Source organism: Dryobates pubescens, chromosome 33 (assembly GCF_014839835.1).
Source record: "Dryobates pubescens isolate bDryPub1 chromosome 33, bDryPub1.pri, whole genome shotgun sequence".
Lineage (NCBI taxonomy): Eukaryota > Metazoa > Chordata > Aves > Piciformes > Picidae > Dryobates > Dryobates pubescens.
Window position 1 is genome coordinate 1,817,609 of NC_071644.1, and position 21,719 is coordinate 1,839,327.

The window sequence follows — 21,719 nt, forward strand, 5'->3', positions numbered from 1 at the left end:
ATCCTGTGTTTTTCACATGTGTGTGCAAGTAGTGTCTGTGAATCCTTATCACTAAGAAGAGCCTCGAGCTTGAGTGCTGTTAACTCTTCTCTTCACACCTGACGAGCTACACCATCAGCTTCCTCATATTGTCACCCCTGGCCAGAGTAGCCAGAGCAAGGAGCTGCAGTTTGGGAGGCTTCATTCCTTTCCCTCCTGCTCCTGCCTTGCTGTCTCACCCCAGGCAGAGAACGTGGAGTCTGAAATAGATGAATAATGCTGACCTGCTGTAGCACTGCCAGGAGATTAAAGGGACTTTGGAGCTGTAATTGGAGCTGTAGCATTAAAAACGTCAATACCACTCTAATAACCTGTATTTTTCCTGCTGCTTTACTGAAGCCTCTGGTCTGGCAGCTCCAGCAGCATACACCAGTAAGGAGGTAGCTACAGAGCCCCACGCAGCTACACTGAGTTGAGAGAGAAAGGTTTTTATTCCTGGAGGTGCTAGGGCTGGTCCTGGGAAGCATTTGATGTGGGGTTTGTTATGTATCATCACCCCCATTTTCAGTTCTGCTCCCATCTGCAGACTGCAGCAGGCAGGGCAGTGCTGTTAAAATGGGGCTGTTTCTCTCACTGAAGGTGCTTTCCCCCTTTTGTTTTTCAGGTGGACTTTGCAAACCGAGAGAGTCAGTTGGCATTTTATCATTCCATGGAGAAAACGGGTCAGGACATCAGAGACTTCTATGAAATGCTGGCAGAAAGAAGGCATGTGGCACAGTATCTTTATTTTACTACCTTTGCAGCATTAGCCTAAGTGAAATTAATCATAGAATGGGTTGGGTTGGAAGGGACCTTAAAGATCATCTAGTTCCACCCCCTGCCCCCATCCACAGCGACACCTTCCACCAGCCCACGTTGCTCAAGGCCTTATCCAAGCTGTCCTTGAACACCTCCAGGGAGGAGGCAGCCACAGTCTCCCTGGGCAGCCTGTTCCAGTGTCTCACCACTCTATTAAACAAACACTTAGATTTCTTCCTCTCAACTTAATCCTGGAGCACCTCTGCTACAGGGATAGGCTGAGAGAGCTGGGGTTGCTCAGCTTAGAGAAGACTCCAGGGGGACCTTAGAGCTGCCTTCCAGTAGCTGAAGAGGTACAAGAAGGGTGTAGAGGGACTTGTCATGAGGGTGTCTGGAGGCAAGACAAGGGGGAATGGTTTGAAGCTGAGGGGAGCTGGGTTAGACTGGAGCTTAGGAAGAAGTTCTTCAGTATGAGGGTGGTGAGAGTCTGCAAAGGATGCTGCCCAGGCCTCTTCCCTGGGGGTGTTTAAGGCCAGGCTGGATGAGGCCTTGAGCAGCCAAGTCTAGTTGAGAGGTGTCCCTGCTCATGGCAGGGAGGTTGGAGCAGATGATCTCTGAGTCCCTTCCAGCCTGAGCCATCCTAGGATTTATTAACAATTTTTGGCATATTTTAAGTGTCTTTTGATACCTTCTTGATACTGTCTTTTTTTAAACCAGTGTAGGTGGTCAGACTTAAAACTGTGCAGCCAGGATATCACACATCTGAAGCGTAGCTGGTCACTGAAATTCACACCTAGGTGGAGGTTTCAGCTGTATATTTAGGCTCTGGTTGCTGTGGTGGGTCAGCAGGACACAGTTGTGAGTCATTTGTCATTCCTTAGGAATGCAAAGAGCAGCTTCTCTGTGGTGGCTTCCAGGAGCAGTGTCTGTGCTGGCTGTGTACAGATGAGTCTGATAAACTGCTGCTCAGCTGTTGAGCTGAGAGTAAAACTGGATCTGCCACCTGCTTCTTTTCATTTGTTAACTTGATAAAACAGTAACATAGGAGTGAGGCTGCAGGAGGTTTTTTAGCTGTTTGACAGGAAAAATGGGGCAGTGCCAACCTCACGAAGTTCAGCAAAGCCAACACAAGGTCCTGCCCTTGGATCAGAGCAGTCACAACCACAAATCCAGACTGGGCAGAGAATGGATAGAAAGCAGTGCTGAGAAGGACTTGGAAGTGCTGGATGATGAGAAGCTGAACCTGAGCCAGCAGTGTGTGCTAGAAACCCAGCCCCAGCCATGTCCTGGTGCCCAGCAGTGTGGGCAGCAGGTGGTGGGAGGGGAATTTGCCCCTCTGCTCTGCTGAGACACCACCTGCAGTGCTGGGGCCAGCTCTGGAGTGCTCAGCACAGGAGAGAGAGACATGGACCTGTTGGAGCAGTTCGAGAGGAAACCATGAGGATGATCAGAGGGCTGGAGCACCTCTTCTGTGAAGACAGGCTGCAAGGGTTGCGGCTGTTCAGTCTGGAGAAGAGAAGGCTCCAGGATTCAAGCAGCCTCCCAAGATTGGAAGGGGGCTACAGGAGAGCTGGAGAGGGCCTTGTGACAAAGGCATGGAGTGACAGGATGAGGGGTGATGACTTCTAACTGGAAGATGCTAGATTTAGATGAGACATGAGGAAGAAATTCTTCCCTGTCTGGGTGGTGAGGCTCTGAAACATCGCACAGAGAGAAGTTGTGGAAGCTTCAAACCTGAAAATGTTCAAAGTTAGGTTGGATGAGGCCTTGAGCAACCTGGGCTGGTGGGAGGTGTCCTGGTCCATGGCAGGGGGTTGGAACTGGATGATCTTGAAGGGCCCTTCCCACCCAAACCATTCTAGGAGTCTATGAAAAACGTTTTCAGTGTTGATGTCCAGGAGCATCTGCCATGACAGCATCTGGCTGGTTTGGACATGCCACAGAGCCTGCTCTGACCCTGTGTTGCCACTTCTCTCTGCATGCCCTGGCTGAGAGCCACCTGGCACAGAACCACTCTGCATTTAAGGCTGTTTTTTCGCCTCCAGTGGCTGAACAAACAATGACTGGTGAAGAGGGAAGCATTTTCTCTTTGTTTGGGTGCTTTTTTATTGCCTTCAGAGGCTCAGTTGTTGGGGTTCTGATGTACCTCTGACTAAGGGCAGTGTGACACTCGATGGTACCTGTGACCTAGATACATTTTATGGGGTTTTGCAGCAAAACAGACTGGTCTGCCATAGATGCAACATTGCCAGATGTAAATGTGAGGAGGGCTTGGAAATTGGCAATCAGAATTTGCATAATGGAAATAAATGTTCTCATTCTCCAGTCCTGGCCAGATGTTGTGATGTGCCAGCAAGCAGCCAGCAATCATTGCCTCTGAACTCCACATCCCAAAGAGAGCAGGGCATTAGTGGATGTCAGCTGGGCTTTGTCCAGTCACATCTTTGTCCTCCTGAGTAGAACACTGATTCCTGGAACAGCATGAGGTGGTGTCTTGCCTGTCTTTGTGCTACAAGAAGGACATTGAGGGGCTGGAACAGGTCCAGAAAAGGGCAACCAAGCTGGTGAAGGGTCTGGAGAACAGGGCTGGGGAAGAGCAGCTGAGGGACCTGGGGTTGTTCAGTCCAGAGATAAGGATGCTGAGGGAAGACCTTCTGGCTCTTTACAGCTCCCTGAAAGGAGGTTGGAGCCAGGTGGGGGTTGGTCTCTTCTCTCTAGTATCAAGTGATAGGACGAGAGGAAGTGGTCTCGAGTTGTGCCGGGCAGTTTTAGGTTGGACATGAGAAGAAATTTCTTCACTGAAAGGGTTCTCCAACACTGGCACAGGCTGTCCAGGGAAGTGGTTGAATTCCCACCCTTGGAGGTGTTTAAAAGCCACAGAGATGTGGTGCTGAGTGACGTGGTTTAGCACCAGCCTTGGTAGTTAGAGAGTGGTTGGACTCAAAGGTCTTTTTCAACCAAAATGACTCTGATCCTGTAGTCATTAGGAGCCACTTAGGAATAATGAATCACACAGTGACCAAGTGAGCTCTGCAGTGAGTCTTGTAATTCTGCATCTTCTGGTCCTCCTCCAAGCTCCTCCTGGCCACTGCTGTTCCCTTGTAGTGATGTGAAGATCCCAGATTCTCTTTGGTTGCAGTTGTAGCCACTGCTCAGTAGTGGAGAGATTCCAGGCTCTTGACTCATGCTCTCAGAGGTGGGTTTCAGGTTTGCTAGCTGGGATGTTCCTCACCACACCAGCTGTGTGTGGGTGCACAGGAGCTGTGTAGCTTTTGCTTTAATTTAGTGCAATGCTTGAATTTGGCAAAAATGAAGCAGTAAAGATGGTGAGAAGATACTTGGCAGAGCTGCCAGGAAATGACCAGTTAGCTGCAGTAGGGTGTTTGATAAGCTAACAAAGCATTTAATCAGAGAATCCTAGAATGGTTTGGGTTGGAAGAGACCTTGAGGGTCATCTAGTGTCCATGGGCAGGGACACCTACTGCTAGCCCAGGTTGCTCAAGCCACCATCCAACCTGGCTTTGAACACTTGCAAGCTTAGAGCCTCCACAGCCTCTCTGGGTAGCCTGTTCCAGTGCCTCACCACCATTATGGGGAAGAATTTCTTTTTCATGTCTCATCTAAATCCAGCTTCTTCCAGTTTGAAGCCATCACCCCTCATCCTGTCTCTCCATCTATCCTGTCACTTGTACAAAGTCCCTCTCTAGTTCTTCTGTAACCCCCTTTAGATACTGAAAGATTCCCTTAAGGTGTCCCTGCAGCTTTCTCTTCTCCAGGCTGAAAAACTCCAGCTCTCTCAGCCTGGCTTTGCAGAAGAGATGCTCCAGCCCTTGGATCATGTTCTGCATCTTTTCCATCATGACTTGCACACAGATTTGTTGTGATTCAATCTCTGTGTGCAGCTGTGTGCGGATGTGTGTATAAAGAAATGACCCTGCAATGATTCCCCACGCAGCAGAGAGTGTGGTTGGGAAGGAGAACTGACCCATTTATTCTTATCTTTAGCAGAGATGAGCGAAGAGGGTCTTACGAGTACGCCCCTGACCGTACCTACTACGAGACCGTTCGGACCCCGGGGACGTATCCTGAAGATCCTCGTCGAGAATACCCAGCCCGAGGCAGGGAGTTCTACGCCGAGTGGGATCCCTACCAAGGGGACTACTATGACCCACGCTACTACGACGACCCACGGGAGTACAGGGATTACCGGGGCGATCCTTACGAGCAGGACATAAGGGAATACAGTTACAGGCAGCGGGAGAGAGAGAGGGAGAGGGAACGGTTTGAATCCGACCGGGACAGAGACCACGAGCGGAGACCGATCGAACGGAGCCAGAGTCCGACGCACTCCAGGCGCCCACAGAGCCCCGGAGCGTCGCCCTCGCAGTCGGAAAGGCTGCAGAGCGATTCGGAGAGGAGGATTTACAGCAGGTCATCGGATCGCAGCGGCAGCTGCAGCTCTCTGTCCCCTCCGCGATACGACAAGCTGGAGAAAGCCCGCGTGGAACGGTACACAAAAAACGAGAAAGCGGAGAAGGAGCGAGCGTTCGAGCAGGAGAGGGTGGAGAAGGAGAAGCGTTTGGTCAGGAAGGAAAAGCCAGAAAAAGTAGAAAAGGAGAAAATCGATAAACAGAAGCGGAAAGCAAAAATCCATTCACCCAGCTCGCAGTCTTCTGAGACAGATCAAGAGAACGAGCGAGAGCCCAGCCCTGAAAAACTGAAGGGCAACAGCAAACAAAGCAAAGAGAGAGGTGACAAAGAAGGGACGGCGAAAAACCGCCTGGAGCTAATGCCCTGCGTCGTGCTGACCCGAGTGAAAGAAAAGGAAGGGAAAGTTATCGATCAGCCTGCTTTGGAGAAGCTGAGAGCAAAGCTTGATAATGACACTATGAAGTCCCCCCTTCTGGAGCAGAAAACACAGACCTCTCAAGCTGAGCAAACCAAGTCTGAGCAGTCTAAACTGGAACCTGTCAGAACCAAGGTACAAAAAGAGAAGGCCCTTGCCAGTCACGTCGAAGTAGTGGATAAGGAGGGAAAACTGAAACCCAAAAAGCATTTGAAGACCGAGCAAACCTCCGAGGGGGCCAACGCGGTAGATTTAGACAAGTTGGAGGCACGTAAGAGGCGTTTCGCCGATGCAAATCTGAAGCCTGACCGGCAAAAACTGGAAGTGAAGAGAAGCAGCCAAGACGAGGAGGACGCACGCGTGGCTTTGAAAAAGCAGCTCGATGCAACGGCTTCCTCTCGAGAAACGACCATGTTGAGGGAAGGTGAAGTGGAGAGAAAACCCCTGAGGAAGGAGATGCTTAAAAGGGAATCGAAAAAACTCAAACTGGACAGACTTATTCCTGTTACTAGTCCCAAAGAAATTCAGGAGACTCTCAGTGTTGGCGGGATTGCCATGCGTCCCACCCTGGATCTGCAGGCAAGGCTCATGGAGACAGCCGAGGAACCGGTGGAAGTTCAGGAACTCTCTTCTAAAAAACTGAATCCAGTAAAACCCCAACATAAACAGGTGCAGCTGCTAGATGACCAAGGGACAGAGAGAGAGGATGCAAGGAAGAACTACTCTGCTCTTCCAGAAGACGCACCTGACCACAAACTTGGCCAAGAGAAACCTCAGCCAGCTGATGCGGAGGAGAAGATCGGCATCGACATCGACCACACACAGAGCTACAGGAAACAAATGGAGCAAAGCCGCAGGTTAAAGCAGCAGCTAGAAATGGAGATAGCCAAGTCTGAGAAGTTTGGCAGTCCAAAGAAAGATGTTGATGAGTATGAAAGAAGGAGCTTGGTCCATGAGGTGGGAAAACCTCCACAAGATGTCACCGACGATTCTCCGCCAAGTAAAAGGAAAAAGACTGACCAGTTTGACTTTGAAATTAGCACTAAAAGAGAAAGGAACTACAGAAGCTCTCGTCAGGTGAGCGAAGACTCCGAAAGGACCTCCTGTTCCCCTAGCATCAGACACTTCCCTTTCCATGAAGATGATGACACGCTCGATTCTCCGAGGCTAATGCCCTTAAAGGAAACCAAAGAGTCACCTAAAATAGAAGAAAAGGGTCTGTCGTACTCCAACATGACTGTGAGGGAGGACTCGCTGAAATTCAATCCTTACGATTCCAGCAGAAGGGAGCAGATGGCAGAAATGGCTAAAATAAAACTCTCTGTGCTGAGCTCTGAGGATGACTCCAGTAGGTGGGAAACACAAGGGAAGCAGGAGCCTGGCAGAGTTGATATCAGCTTCCCAAGCAGCATCGTCAAAAGAGACAGCATCCGCAAGCGCTCTGTGCGGGACCTGGAGCCCGGCGAGGTGCCTTCGGACTCGGATGATGACGGTGAAAACAAGCCCCATTCCCCGAAAGCCTCCTCCCTGTTGGAGAGCTCCAGGTTATCTTTTTTATTAAGAGACAGAGAAGAGAAGTTACGTGAGAGAGAGGAACGACTGTCAAGCTCCTTAGAAAGAAACAAATTTTACTCCTTTGCATTGGACAAGACAATCACACCCGACACGAAGGCCTTGCTTGAAAGAGCTAAGTCTCTCTCTTCCTCCAGAGAGGAAAATTGGTCCTTTCTAGACTGGGATTCGCGATTTGCGAGCTTTCGAAACAATAAAGACAAAGAGAAGGTTGACTCAGCTCCGAGACCTATTCCATCCTGGTATATGAAAAAGAAAAAAATCAGGACTGATTCGGAAGGTGGAAAACTGGATGATAAGAAAGAAGATCATAAAGAGGAGGAACAAGAGAGGCAGGAACTGTTTGCCTCTCGGTTTTTGCATAGTTCAATCTTCGAGCAGGACTCCAAGCGCCTGCAGCATTTAGAGAGGAAAGATGATGATCTGGACTTCATTTCTGGGAGGTTGTATGGGAGACAGTCTTCCTCTGATGGGACTAACAGCACGGCTGACCTGGTGCAGGAACCGGTGGTTCTCTTCCACAGCAGATTCATCGAACTGACGCGAATGCAGCAGAAAGAAAAGGAGAAAGATCAGAAACCGAAAGAAGCAGAAAAGCAGGAAGATAAAGAAAACCGTCCCAAAACGCCAGAAACTGTTCCTGATAGCAAAGAACCAGAACATAAAACTTCCTCAGTGGTTGGTCCCTCTTCAGTCACTGTCCTGCCACAGGAACCAATACCAGTCACTTCTGAGAAGGTGGTGAATGAAAAGGTGGTGGTGGAAACAGCTTCTGTAAAAGAAGAAAAACCATCTGAACCTGCTTCTGCAGCAGAGGAACCAAAAGCTTTCCCTGAACTTGCTGCTCCGGTCAAAATGGAACCAGCCGAGCAAACTGAACCCCCACCAGCCATAGACATTAGTAAAGAAGTTGTCACTACTACAAACCTGGCACCAGAGGAAGATGCTGTGGCAACAGAGCATCCTTCATACTTGGATACCAAGCCTCCTACCCCTGGATCTTCATTTTCCAAAGCGGAGGATGGTGTAGATCCAGAACCTGAAGGCGTCCAGCTGATTGCACCTCTGCCCAAGCTTGTTCAGAAGCCTGATGAAGCTGCTGAGCCTAAAGAAGAAAATCCTCCACCTTCTGCCAGCGCTGATGCCGGCGTGAGTCAAAAGGTGGAGGCGGCTGCCGAGGTCCCTCCGCCCGTGTCTGACAATGATATGGAAGCGGAAACTCCGGTTGCTGTCAAGGATAAAAAGTCCTACAAGAGCAAACGCTCCAAGACTCCCGTGCAGTCGGCCACAGCCAGTGTTGCGGAGAAGCCCGTCACAAGGAAGAGTGAAAGAATTGACCGTGAAAAGCTGAAAAGGTCGAGCTCTCCTCGGGGGGAGATGCAGAAGCTCTCCGAGTTGAAAGTGGAGGTGGAGAAGGTTCCAAGGAACGCTGCTAAATCCCCGAGTTCTGCTGCAGAGCCTGAAAACGTGGAGCCAAGCTTGCCGATAAGCCGGACCAGGCGCAGAAACGTAAGGTCAGTCTATGCTACCACGGGGGATAATGAAGGTCCATCTCCGGTGAAGGACTCGCTGGAGGTTACTAGATCCACCAGAAAGAGAGGGGAAAAGGAACCACAGGAAACGGTGACAACTGTTCCAACAACACCGAGGAGGGGAAGACCTCCAAAAACCCGCCGTAAGCCAGAGGAGGACATCTCTCCAATAAAGACAGAAGCAGTACAGCAAGAGGTGGAGGAGGCTGAAGCTAAAGATGCTGTGGAAGCTCCTAAGCCTACAGAAGGCTGGAGGTCTCCCAGGTCCCAGAAGCTAACACACGGTTACACATCAGCTGCTACAAGCCAGCAGGGGAAGAAAGGGAAGAATGAACTGAAAGGAGATAGCTCAGCTGAAGCTGAGGATGCTGCTGACAGAGGTGGCCAGGAACTGGGTGTTGGTGACAACGGCAATAAGGCCAAAGTCACGGAGAAAGAGCCAGTGGTGAGCGAGCAGAAACGTGACAGGAAAGAGCTGGATGTGGAGAAGAGCCAGCTAGAAATCCCCACGGTTGAGATCACTGAGAAGAAACCGGCCCCGGAAAAGGTCACAAAATCCAAAAGGGGAAGGTATAAAAACACCAAACCAGTTGTAGACAAAGCCTCCGTGTGTCTCAAAAACGTGGAGATCCGCCTCAATGTGGACGAAGTCAAAGGTGCCCTGCGGCCAACTGATGAGGATGCAGAGCCAGTGGCGGTGTCACCGGCCAAAATGAAGAGTCCCCAGAAGGAGGACATCTTGCCACCTCATTTTGTTAAGAATGAGGTAGAAGATTCCTTCCCAGAAACAGAGAAAGAGGTGATGCGGGAGGCAAAACAGTCCCCCGAGGCTGCCCAGTTAGCAAAACAGATTGAACTGGAGCAGGCTGTGGAGAACATCGCCAAGCTCACCGAAACCCCACCCTCGATGGCTGCCTACAAAGAGCCGGCGACGGACGTGTCTGAAGTGCGCCAGGAGGAGGAGGGAGACAAACCTGCGCACCAGGCCAGCGAGACGGAGCTGGCAGCGGCCATCGGTTCCATCATCAATGATATTTCTGGGGAGACAGAAAGCTTCCCTGCACCCCCGACCTATCCTGCTGAATCGGAGGCTGAAATCCCCGCAGAGCCCTTGGTGCTGCCATCGCCTCGGGAGGAGATGGAGCCCGAGACAGATCAGGCAGTGAATAATATCCTGGAGAGTGAGGCTGCCGTGGAGCCTGCAGTGCAGCCGGTAACCAGCTCTGCCCCGTCGGCAGTGGAGGTGGAGAGCAAGGAGGCTGAAGTCAGCTTCAGTGAATCTTCTAACTCTGCACAGGAGGCTGAGAGCTTGCAGGAGGCTGAAGTTGCTCGGAAGGAAAAGGGACGGCAGAAAACCACGCGGCAGAGGCGCAAAAGGAGCACGGGCAGGAAGGGTGACATTGTCGAAGTCAACACCTTCGAGCCAGAGAGGGTGCAGAGCAAGTCACCCCCTGTCAATGAAGTCAAGACAAAGCCTGAAGAAGCCTCAAAGGAGGAAAAACCACCCAAGATGGCAGCTCAGGTGTCTGTGGAACCAAGCGCTTCAGATGCCAGCAAGGCTGCAGCTGCTGATGTTGTTGTGGCTGTGCATGAAGCTGTTGCTGAGACTGGCACCTCTCCGAAAGCACCAGCTCCAGCTCCTCTGGACTTGGTCACCCCACCGGTTCCCCTTGATGAGGGGAGTCAGAGCGGGTTCAAGATCCGGTCACCCTTGGAGAACACACCTATCACACCACCGAGTGCCCCAAATGCAGCCCTTCCTGCCATCCCTGCAGCCAAGCTGCCCACCCCAGTGCCCACTGCCATCGTCCCCCTTCATGCTGGTGCTGCTAAGGTGCCAGAGTGGATGGTAAGGCACGAGGAACCTCGTGCCCATTCCACGCCCCCTCCCGCTCTCCCTCCAGACACAAAGGCTTCAGATATCGACACGAACTCCAGCACTTTGAGGAAGATACTGATGGAACCCAAGTATGTCTCGGCGACAAGCATCACCTCCACGCATGTCACCACGACACACGCCGAGCCAGTGAGTGCACCATCTTTGGAGGAGGCATCCCTCCACCCTGCTGTAGAGGCCATCAAGCCAGTGTCAGACGAGAAGCCAGCAGTTCCCCTCACCAATGCCCTGGAGCCACCGGTGGCTGAAGCGCCGGTGTTCACTGAGAAGGAAAAGATCAGCACCGTGATCGCTCCCAAAGCTACTTCGGTTATAAGCAGGATGCCTCACAGCGTGGATCTGGAGGAGGCTCCCAGGATCACCTTGGTGAAGCAGGCTCCTCAAACCCAGACATGTCTGGTCAATGCCCCCTCGCCCAAATTCAAGCAGAGGTCAAGCACAAACGATAACAGTAGGTTTCATCCGGGGTCAATGTCGATCATTGAGGAGAGGCCTGTAGAGACTGGGTCCAGCCCGGGGCTGCGGGTGAACACCTCGGAAGGTGTGGTGCTTCTGAGTTACTCCGGGCAGAAGACGGAAGGCCCCCAGCGCATTAGTGCCAAGATCAGCCAGATTCCCCCAGCCAGCGCTGTGGACATAGAGTTCCAGCAGTCTGTGTCCAAGTCTCAGATTAAGCAGGAGCCCATCACGCCAGCCCAGCCGGCGCCAAAGGGCTCCCAGACCTCGGCAGCCTACGGGACTGTTTCCACCCATTCTTCTTTGGTACTAGGCACGCAACCTTACAACACGTCGCCTGTCATCTCCTCCGTCAAGCAGGAGCGCGCCGCGCTGGAGAAGCCGGATGCCTCCCACCTTTCTGTCCAGCCTCCAGCCTCCCAGCCCGGCAAGGTCCTCACGCAGGCTGTCAACACTCCACCTGTGCTCGTCCATAACCAGATGGTCGTGAACAAAAAACTCTCCGACCCAGCTGCTCTCAAAGTGGAGACCAAGACTCTGCAACCATCCAGCTTGAGCCCTGGGGTTAGTCCTCACCACCCTTCCCTCTCTGGGAAGATGCATTCGGAAGCCAACCACGTCAGCTCGGGACCCAGCACCCCAACCGACCGGGCCATTTCCCACTTGGGGGTGACCAAGCAGGAGCCGCACTCGCCGCGTACCAGCGGGCACTCGCCGTCGCCGTTCCCCCGCGCCTGCCATCCCGGCAGCACCTCGTCCCCGGCGCTGTCGAGCAGTACTCCGGTCATGCTGGCACCGGGGATTCCCGTTCCTCAGTACATATCCAGCATGCATCCTGAGCAATCTGTGATCATGCCCCCTCACAGCGTCACACAGACTGTGTCCTTGGGCCACCTGTCCCAGGGCGAGGTGAGGATGAACACCCCTCCTCTCTCCAGCATCCCTTATGGCATCCGCCCGGAAGCGCTCCACTCCCCCCGAGCTGCTCTGCAACCCCAGATAGAGATCAAACCTCAGCAGTCCAGCACGCCCCAGCCAGCTCCCATCCGGGACATCGTCATGCCTCCTCTGTCTTCTCAGCATCCCCCTGAGGAGGAGATGCACTACCACCACACCACGGTGTGCCGAGGCCCGGCCCAGGTGCAGTCTGACGTGCTGGTGATGCAGCCGGACTACCGCATGCACCCCACGAGCATCAGGCTGGAGCAGTACAACGTGCCGCGGGATGTCAGGATGATCATGCACCCGCACATGGCCGCCGTGGGTGAGCACCACTCGGAATCCAGACAATCCCGGACTCCTGAGGGGGCTGTGAAAACCCCCCCTGTCAGTAAGACCCCGCAGCCTGGCAAAGAGACACCCAAATCCTCCGAAGGCAAGATGGCTCATTCCCCTCACAGCGAGCCGCGGCTCCTCAGCGTCCCTTCCGGCAGCCAGCTGCCTGGACTGCCTCTGACGCAGCCTGTGGTGGTGCCCCACGGGGTGCAGATCATGCACCCTGCAGGGAGCTCCTTTCATGATTATCGGTCTGTCTACGGTGACATGAGGAATTACCACACGGCGGCACAGCTCGGGCACCCCCAGTTCCCGGGTGCCTCGCCCATCGGGCTGCCTTCCCGGAGCATGACCCCATCTCAGGTGAGAAAGAATCCCCTGTTCTTCTCCTTCTGCTTGAAATCTGGAGCACTTGCAGCTAGTGACAGCACTGATGTGGCTCTGCGTGGCTGAGTTTAGCTCTCTCTGGTTAGTTTCCAAGCCCTGCTTAAGCTCCCAGCACAAGAGGAGCTGGTTTTGTGTGGGCAATGGCCTTGGAACCCACTGGTCAGCTGCTTAACTGCTTTAGGACTCAGACCAGGAGGTGTGAAGATGACTTAACAGGTTTCTAGACATAGAAGTTTCAGGGGGAGGTTTGTCAGCATTGAGGTGGTCTCTAGGTCAGATATCATTGGATGGGTGGACTTGGAGCAGGATTCAGGGGATGTGGTTTCAGCTCTCAGGTCCGAGAGGCTGGTGGAGTGGCCTTGGAAGGTGGGGAACAGGCCTAGGCACCGCTCCAGCAGGGTGTGGAGACAGATTTCTCCACCAGCAATCTAACAGTGTCCTGGCAGCTTGGTTAAGGAGTTCTGCTGTGCTCACAGCCTAAAGTCTTCCTCTTTCCCCCACCGCTGGCTTTCCAGGGTCTGCCGGAGGGCGAGCACTCGCACGCCAGCCAGCCGGTGCGCAGCAAGACTCCTCAGATCCCGCAGGATCCCAAGGGCCCCCCGGCAGCAGGACCTGAGCAGAGTCACCACCCCACTGTAAATAGGCATGCGGCACAGCTGGAGCCTCACGTCCACCTTCAGCGGGCACCGGCAGACACGGGGCAGACCTCCTACCCTTCTCCCGTGGCCATTTCGATGAAACAGGAGCTTCCGTCACCGCACCAGCCGCAGGCGGTTCCCAAGCAGTCCATGTTCATCCCCACCACAGCAGGGCCTGGGGCCCCCCAAGGGCTGCCCCTCAGTCGCCCCGAGCCCCAGTCTGCTCTCAAACAGGAGCCATCTCCTCACCCTGTGTCACAGAGACCTGTGGACATGGTCCAGCTTCTGACGGTGAGTATCGGCTTCGGCCTCCTCTGCTTGGCTGGGCAGGGTCCTGTTCCTTGGCAGGGCAGAGAGAATCAGGTTCTGTGTAGCTCAGCTTACCTGCAGCACCAAAACCTGACCTCTGACATCAGATGTGGAGAAAGCATTTGATCATCTCTCTGCTTCCTGGGTGGATTTTTGCATAAACCACTCTGCCACAGCCCTGGGGCTGAGGAAGAGGAAGGAGATGGTGAGGAGCCAGGCATGGATGAGGAGCTGAGAGTTGCTTTCAGCACTGAGTATTTCCAGCATAACCTTCAGCAACTCTCCTGCTGCTGCACTTTCTCAGTTCTCCTGTTTGGAACACTGGAGCAGGCTGCCCAGGTGGGTTGTGGAGTCTCCCTCTCCAGAGATACTCAAGATCCACCTGGATGAGTTCCTGTGTGACCTGCTCTAGGTGATCCTACTTTGCACAGCAAAGTTGGGGGTTTGGACTGGATGATCTCTGGAGGTCCCTTCCAGCCCCTAACATCCTGTGATTCTGTGAAGAGAGCAAACAGCATTTGGTGGCAGCCCTGCACTGCCTCATGCTGCACAGGAGGCTGAAGGATGTTCTGCTGTTGGGATGGGCAGAATCACCCAGGTGGCTCAGCCAGGTGGAAGGAAAAGGACTGGAGCAGTCATTGAGTAGGATCCAAACTGGGGTGGTGCCACAGCTGTACCAAGGCACTGGTGTCTTAATTGCCGGTGAAATACGGGAGGCAAGGGAGCAACTCGGCACGGGGGGTGAGATCCCCCTCTCCTTCATCTGTGTCTGATGGTTTTCCTTCGCTCCCCAGAAATACCCCATTGTCTGGCAGGGCCTTCTGGCTCTCAAGAACGACACTGCTGCTGTTCAGCTCCACTTTGTCTCCGGGAATAACGTCCTGGCACACCGGTCGCTGCCCGCGCCCGAGGGAGGGCCCCCGCTGAGGATCGCCCAGCGCATGCGGCTGGAGGCTTCGCAGCTGGAGGGCGTCGCACGCAGGATGATGGTGAGGGCTCAGCATGGGGATGTGGGAAGAGCTGCTGCCTTGGGAATGCTGAAAGCTGGGCTCTTCATAGCAGCAGAATCCCACCAGCTCGCCCAGAAACTTGGGCTCTCCTTGATTCTCTCATGTCAGGGTCTAGTGGAGGCCACCAGGATGATCAGAGGGCTGCAGCAGCTCTCCTATGGGGGCAGGCTGAAAGAATTGGGGCTGTTCAGCCTGGAGAGAGAGAAGGCTTCAGGGAGACCTTAGAGCTGCATTTCAATATCTGAAGGGGACCTTCAGGAAGGCTGAGGAGGGACTGTTAGTGACAGAACGAGGAGCAGTGGTTTGAAACTGGAGCAGGGCAGATTTAGGCTGGACGTCAGGAGGAAGTTCTGCACAGTGAGGGTGGGGAGACATTGGAACAGGTTGCCCAGGGAGGTGGTTGAGGCCCCACTCCTGGAGACATTCAAGATCAGACTCAGTGGGTCCCTGGGTAGCCTGCTGTAGTTGGAGGTGTCCCTGCTGCCTGCAGGGAGATTGCATCAGGTTGGAAGGCACCCTCGAAGGTCATCTTGTCCAGTCTGTGAAACTCTTCTTCTGGGGTTCTGATAATACCTGTATGTTTGGAGATGGAACTAGATGGTCTTCAAGGTCCCTCCTTTCAAGCCAAACCATTCTGTGATTCTATAATTCCTTCTTCCCAGAGAGTGTGAAATGCAGGTTGTAAGTCATGAGTTGCTCTGCATGTGTGGGAAAGGGAATGGCAGAATTGGGAAGCCTTGAAAATTGCACATCCCTAATCCCTGGAACAAATTGCTGCTGACTCCAACTCATCTGAGTAAGGGGATAGGTGGAGTTCAGGCAGCCATGGAAATCACAGTCACAGACTGCTTTGGTTTGGACCTGTAAAGGTTGTCTAGTCCAGCCCCCTGCAGTCAGCAGGGACATCCCCAACCAGAGCAGGTTGCTCAGAGGCCCAAACAACCTCACCTGGAATGGTTCCTGGCATGGGACATCTCCCACCTCTCTGGGCAACCTGGGCCAGGCTCTCACCACCCTCAGGGTCAAACATTTCTCCCTTCTCTCCACTCTGAATTTCCCTCTTTCAAATTCCAAACCATCCGCCCTTGTCCTGGCACAGCAGGCCCTGAGAAAAAGTCTCTCCCCAGCTTTCTGAATGGCCTTTTAAGTCCTGAAAGGCCACCAGAAGGTCCCCCTGGAGCCTTCTCTTCTCCAGGCTGAACAATTCTCCCAGCCTGGCCTTGCAGCAGAGGTCTTCCAGCCCTGCCAGCACTGCTGTGGCCTCCTCTGGTCCCACTCCAACAGGTCCCTGTCTGTGCTGGGTGCAGTTTTCACTCCTCTCCACCATCTCCTCATCTGGCTGAGCTTTCAGCAAGTCTTTTGTAACTTTGAAGGTGTTCAAAGAGAGGGTTTTGCACTGCAGGTGATGTCAGGAGCAGGCCTGTCCCAGCAGACATTTGCTTTATCTCCTCATGTTTTCATTGCAGGTGGAGAGTGATTACTGCCTGCTGCTGGCCTTGCCCTGTGGCCGAGACCAGGAGGATGTGGTCAGTCAGACGGAGTCGCTCAAGGCTGCATTCATCAGCTACCTGCAGGCCAAGCAAGCTGCAGGCATCATCAATGTCCCCAACCCCGGCTCTAACCAGGTATGGGCAGGGAAAGACCAACCCCACCTGGCTCCAGGCTCCTTTCAGGGAGTGATAGAGAGTCAGAAGGTCTCCCCTCAGTTTCCTTCTCTCCAGACTAAACAACCCCCGTTCCCTCAGCTGCTCCTCTCCAGCCCTGTTCTCCAGACCCTTCCCCAGCTTCCCTGCCCTTCTCTGGACCTGCTCCAGCCCTCAATGTCCTTCTTGGAGTGAGGAGCCCAAAACTGAACCCAGGACTCAAGGTGTGGCCTCAGCAGTGCCCAGTCCAGGGGGGTGATCCCTGCCCTGCTCCTGCTGCCCACACCATTGCTGATCCAGGCCAGGCCTTCTTGGCCACCTGGGTACATGCTGGCTCATCTTCAGGCACTGCTGACCAGCTCACCCCCAGGGCTTTCTCTGCTGCATAGTTTTCAGCCACTCTGCCCTGAGCCTGGAGTGTTTGTGGGGTTGTTGTGACCCAGCACTTGGTGTAAATACAGAAGGTTTGGGGTTGGTGATGTGGAGCCTTCATTCCTGTTGTTTTGCCGCATCAAACCAAATTTGATCTGTTCCTGGGTGTGAATGGTCTGGAATCACAGAATCATAGAACTGCTTCAGTTGGAAAAGCCCTCCATGGGTATTGAGTCCAACCATCAACCCAACACCACCAGCTCCACAGGGGTTTTGAGCCAGGCTGCCCAAGCTCTGTGGAACTCCACTAACATCAGCTCTGGGATCTGCTACCATGGACATTCATTTCACAGCCCAAGCACTTGGCCCAGCATTCATAGATTCATAGAATAGTTTAGGCTGGAAGGGACCTTAAAGATCATCCAGTTCCAACCCCCTGCCATGGGCAGGGACACCTCCCACCAGCCCTGGTTGCTCAAGGCCTCATCCAGCCTGGGCTTGAACACCTTCAGGGAGGAGGCATCCAGGGTTGGACTGGATTGTCTTGAAGGTCTCTTCCAACCAGATATATTCTGTGATCATGTGATCCACAGCCTCCCTGGGCAACCTGTTCCAGTGTTTCCCTGCCCTCACTGGAAAGAATTTCTTCCTGATCTCTGTCATCTAGATCCATAGATTCATGGATCCATACATTTGTAGATCTATAGAGCCATAGACTCATGGATTCTTGGATCCATAGATTCACAGATTTGTGGATCCATAGATTCACAGATTTGTGGATCCATAGGTTCATAGATTCTTGGATCCATAGGTTCATAGATCCATGCATCCATAGATTCATAGCTCCTTGGATCCATAGATTCACAGATTTATGGATCCATAGAGTCATAGATTCTTGGATCCATAGGTTCATAGATCCATACATCCATTGATTCATTGCTCCTTGGATCCATGGATTTATGGATCCCTAGAGTCATAGATTCTTGGATTCATAGATTCATGGATTCTTGGATCCATAGATTCACAGATTTATGGATCCATAGAGTCATAGATTCTTGGATCCATAGGTTCATAGATCCATACATCCATTGATTCATTGCTCCTTGGATCCATGGATTCTTGGATCCCTAGAGTCATAGATTCTTGGATTCATAGATTCATGGATTCTTGGATCCCTAGAGTCATAGATTCTTGGATCTATAGATTCACAGATTTATGGATCCATAGATTTATAGATGGATAGGTCCCTAGATCCATGGGTCCACGTATGCACAGATGCACAGAAGGCTTTGGGCTGGAGAGCTGTCCCGTTTCAGACCATTTCCAGCCATCCCTCACCCTGCTGCGCCCCTCACCGCTGTCCTTTCCCTCCCGGCAGCCTGCCTACGTTCTGCAGATCTTCCCACCCTGCGAGTTCTCCGAGAGCCACCTGTCCCGGCTGGCCCCGGACCTCCTGGCCAGCATCTCCAACATCTCTCCTCACCTGATGATCGTCATCGCCTCCGTGTGAGCCGCCGCCGCCGGCGCTTTGCTTCTCTTTTACCAAGGCCCCGCAGCAAAAAACAGACCCCAACGACAAACCCAACCGACACCAAAACCCACAAACGAAAACCCAGGTGACAAAACCTGATCACAGGAGAGAGAAGGTAAACAGGAAAATGCTGCCAGATTCCAGCCTCCTGCCCTGCCCCTGGCCGGGCGGCTGCCTCGGATGTTTACATTGCTTTAGCTTACGGACACCTGACGACGCACTCAGCGGGTGGGGACTGGGCTGGGCTCTCTGTGCCTCCTTTTGGGGAAAAATAAACAAAAATAAAGGAAGAAGAAGACAAGAAGAAGAAAGAAGAAAGAAGAAGAAAAAAGGAGGGCTTATTTTTTTTAACAAAAAAAAAATGAGAAAAAGGAAAAAAAAAAAAAAAAAGGATTTAAAAAAAAAAATAAAGGAAAAAAAAAATTTAAAACAAACCAACCACAAAAGAACCTGAACTGCCTTTGCACTAAGTGAGTGACTTGGACCTTTGCACAGTGGGGGACACACTGTGACGCTCTGGATGTCTCGCCAGGCGTGGCCAGGCGCCGTGGGCTGAGCGCAGGAGCGGGGACTCCGCCGCACGCCGTGGCTCGAGCAGCATTTCAGCCCTTGCTTTAGTTCTGGGTTGCTTGGGTGGGGAGGCTGGGGTGGGGTGGGGGGAAAGTTCCTTTCTAAGGGAGGGGTTGGGCTTGTTTTGGTTGTGTCCTGGTTTGGTTGGTTGGTTGAGGGGGGGGGGGGGGTTGGGTGGTCTCTTTTTCCCTTTTCTTTGTAGTTCCTTCATTTATTTTTTTTCAGGGTTCCTTTTTTTATTTATATTTTTTTCCTTTTGTTTCTCTCTTTTTGTGGGGTTGGTTTTGTTTCTTTTGGGTTTGCTTTGGGGTTTTTTTTTGTCTTTTTTGTATCTTTTTTTGATATTTCCTCTCTTTTTTTTGGTCATTTCTGTTTCATTTTTTTCTTCTTTCTTGTCATTTTTTCCTCCTTTCTTTTGTAATTTCTTTTTTTGGTCATTTCTGTTTCATTTTTTTCTTCTTTCTTGTCATTTTTTCCTCCTTTCTTTTGTAACTTCTCTATTTTCTCTTTTTTTGGGGGTGTGTTAATTTTTTATCTGGGTTTTGTCCTTTTCCTTTTTTTCTGTAGCTTTTTTTCTGTGTTTTCTTTGCTTCTTCTCTATTTCTTTGTTGGGTTTTGTGGTTCTTCTGTAGGGTTTTTTTTCCTGCTTTTGTGGTTTTATTTTTGGTTTATTTTTTGTGTTTCTTTTTTGTTTCTTTTTTTATGGTTCCTTTTTTTTAGTTTTTTTTTTTATTTTTTTTGTGTGGCTTCCTTTTATTTATTTTTTTCCTTTATTTTTTGTTTCCTTTTTTTTTTTGTGGTTTCCTTTTTTTTCCCCCTTTATTTTTCATGGGTTTGTTTCCTTTTTTTAGTGGTTTCTTTTCTTTGGTTTCTTTTTGTTTCTTTGTGGTTTTTTCCTTTTTGTTTCTTTGTTTTTTTTCCTTTTTCCCTCTTTTTTTGGTATGTTTTTGTGGGGTTTTTGTTTCTTTTTCTTACATTTTAATGTGGGGTTTTTTGGTTTCTTTTAATGTGGTTTTGTTTCTCTTTTTTAGTGTGGGTTTAATTGTTTGTTTCTCTTCCCTTTTTTTTGGTGGGGGTTTAATTTTTTTGTTTGTTTCTCTCTCTTTTAGATTTTGGTGTGGGTTTATTTTTGTTTGTTTGTTTCAGGGTTGCTTGGGGTGGGGTGGGGTGGGGTTTTTTTTCTGAGGGTTTCCTGCTGTCTGGATGTGAACCTTCCTCTCCTCCACTCACCCCTGCTGCAGCCATCTTCTCCTCATCTGGGATGTACAGTTTACACTGAAACAAAAAAACCCCAACAAAACAACACACACACAAACAAAAAACAACAGCAAAGAGGAAAAAAAATACAATAGAGAATACAACCAAGAAAAAATACCACAAAGAAAAATACAACAAAGAAAATACAGCAAAGAAAATACAACAAAGAATACAACAAAATACAGCAAAGAAAATACAACAAAGAGAATACAACACAGAAAAATTTACAACAAAGAAATACAACAGAGCAAAAATACAACAGAGAAAAATACAACAAAGGAAAAGAAAAACACACCAACAAAAAACACAACAAAGGAAAATGCCACAAAGCAAAAATACAACAATAAAATACAGCAGAGCAAAAATACAACAGGAAAATACAACAAAAACACGACAGGAAAATACAACAGAGCAAAAATACAACAAAAATACCACAGGAAAATACAGCAAAAATACAACAGAGCAAAAATACAACAGGAAAATACAACAAAAACATGACAGTAAAATACAACAGAGCAAAAATACAACAAAAATACAACAGGAAAATACAACAGAGCAAAAATACAACAAAAAATACAACAGGAAAATACAACAGAAAATACAACAGAGCAAAAATGCAACAGGAAAATACAACAAAAACACGACAGGAAAATACAACAGAGCAAAAATACAACAAAAATACCACAGGAGGATACAACAAAAATACAACAGAGCAAAAATACAACAAAAATACAACAGGAAAATACAACAGAAAATACAACAGAGCAAAAATGCAACAAAAATACAACAGGAAAACGCACCAGAGCAAAAACGCAACAGGAAAATACAACCAATCAAAAATGCCACAGGAAAATACCACAAAAATACCACAGAAAATACAACAAAGGTAAAAAACAGGAAGAAAAAAACCAAACCCCACAGAGCAAATGACGACGAAGCAAAAATAACAACAAAGGAGAGAAAAAAAACCAACAACAAAAGGAAAAAAAAAAAAACCACAAAAGGAAAAATACTTTAAAAAAAAAAAAACAAACTAAAAAGAGAGAGAAAATACAACAAAAAAAAAAAAGAAAAAACCACAAAGGAAAAAAAAAACTAAATTACAAAAGGGAGAGCTATTTTCCTTCCTGGTGGGATATGCAGAACTCAGCGGGTGTTGTGTATATATAAATATATATATAATATATATAAATATATATAATACTGACTTTAAAAAGGAAACAAAACAAACAAACAAAAAAAAACCCCCAACAACCCCCCCCCCAACAAACCCAACAACAACAACAACAGAACCCCCCCCCCTTCGACAACAACAAGATTCAGATCTCCCCCCACCTCCCCCTTTCCCCCAGCCCCCCCCCCCTCGCCCCCTCCCCTCCCCCCACGACATAACAACATTTTTTTTTTTTTTTAAAAATCTGTGCCAAAAAAAAAAAAAAGAAAAAAAAAAGAAAAAAAAAAAGAGGGAAAAAAAAAAAAAAAGGGCAAAAAAAAAAAGAGAGAAAAAAAGCAAAAAAAAAAAAAAAAAAAAGATAAAAAAAAGATGTGTTTTCAAGAGAAAAAAAATCTTATTTTCATACTCAGACTTTGTATTTGTCACTCATTTGTAAGTGCCGCTTCATCGGGACGCCCTCTCCTCCCCTCTCC

At 50.2% G+C, this 21,719-nt stretch overlaps 1 protein-coding gene across 3 annotated transcripts in view; it reads left to right on the forward strand.

The window, feature by feature from the left end:
• SPEN (spen family transcriptional repressor) overlaps positions 1–18,325 on the forward strand; it is an 81,439-nt gene extending 63,114 nt beyond the window's left edge. For 2 of the 3 annotated variants that reach the window (XM_054175836.1, XM_054175838.1), the window contains 6 exons: positions 644–744; positions 4,783–12,718; positions 13,258–13,671; positions 14,484–14,678; positions 16,166–16,324; positions 18,093–18,325. In XM_054175836.1, the coding sequence (XP_054031811.1) occupies positions 644–744; positions 4,783–12,718; positions 13,258–13,671; positions 14,484–14,678; positions 16,166–16,324; positions 18,093–18,224 (8,937 nt within the window). In that variant the 3' untranslated portion in view covers positions 18,225–18,325. The remainder of the gene's footprint in view (positions 1–643; positions 745–4,782; positions 12,719–13,257; positions 13,672–14,483; positions 14,679–16,165; positions 16,325–18,092) is intronic. The other variant, XM_054175837.1, reaches the window with a different exon arrangement.
• The last annotated feature ends 3,394 nt before the right edge of the window (positions 18,326–21,719 follow it).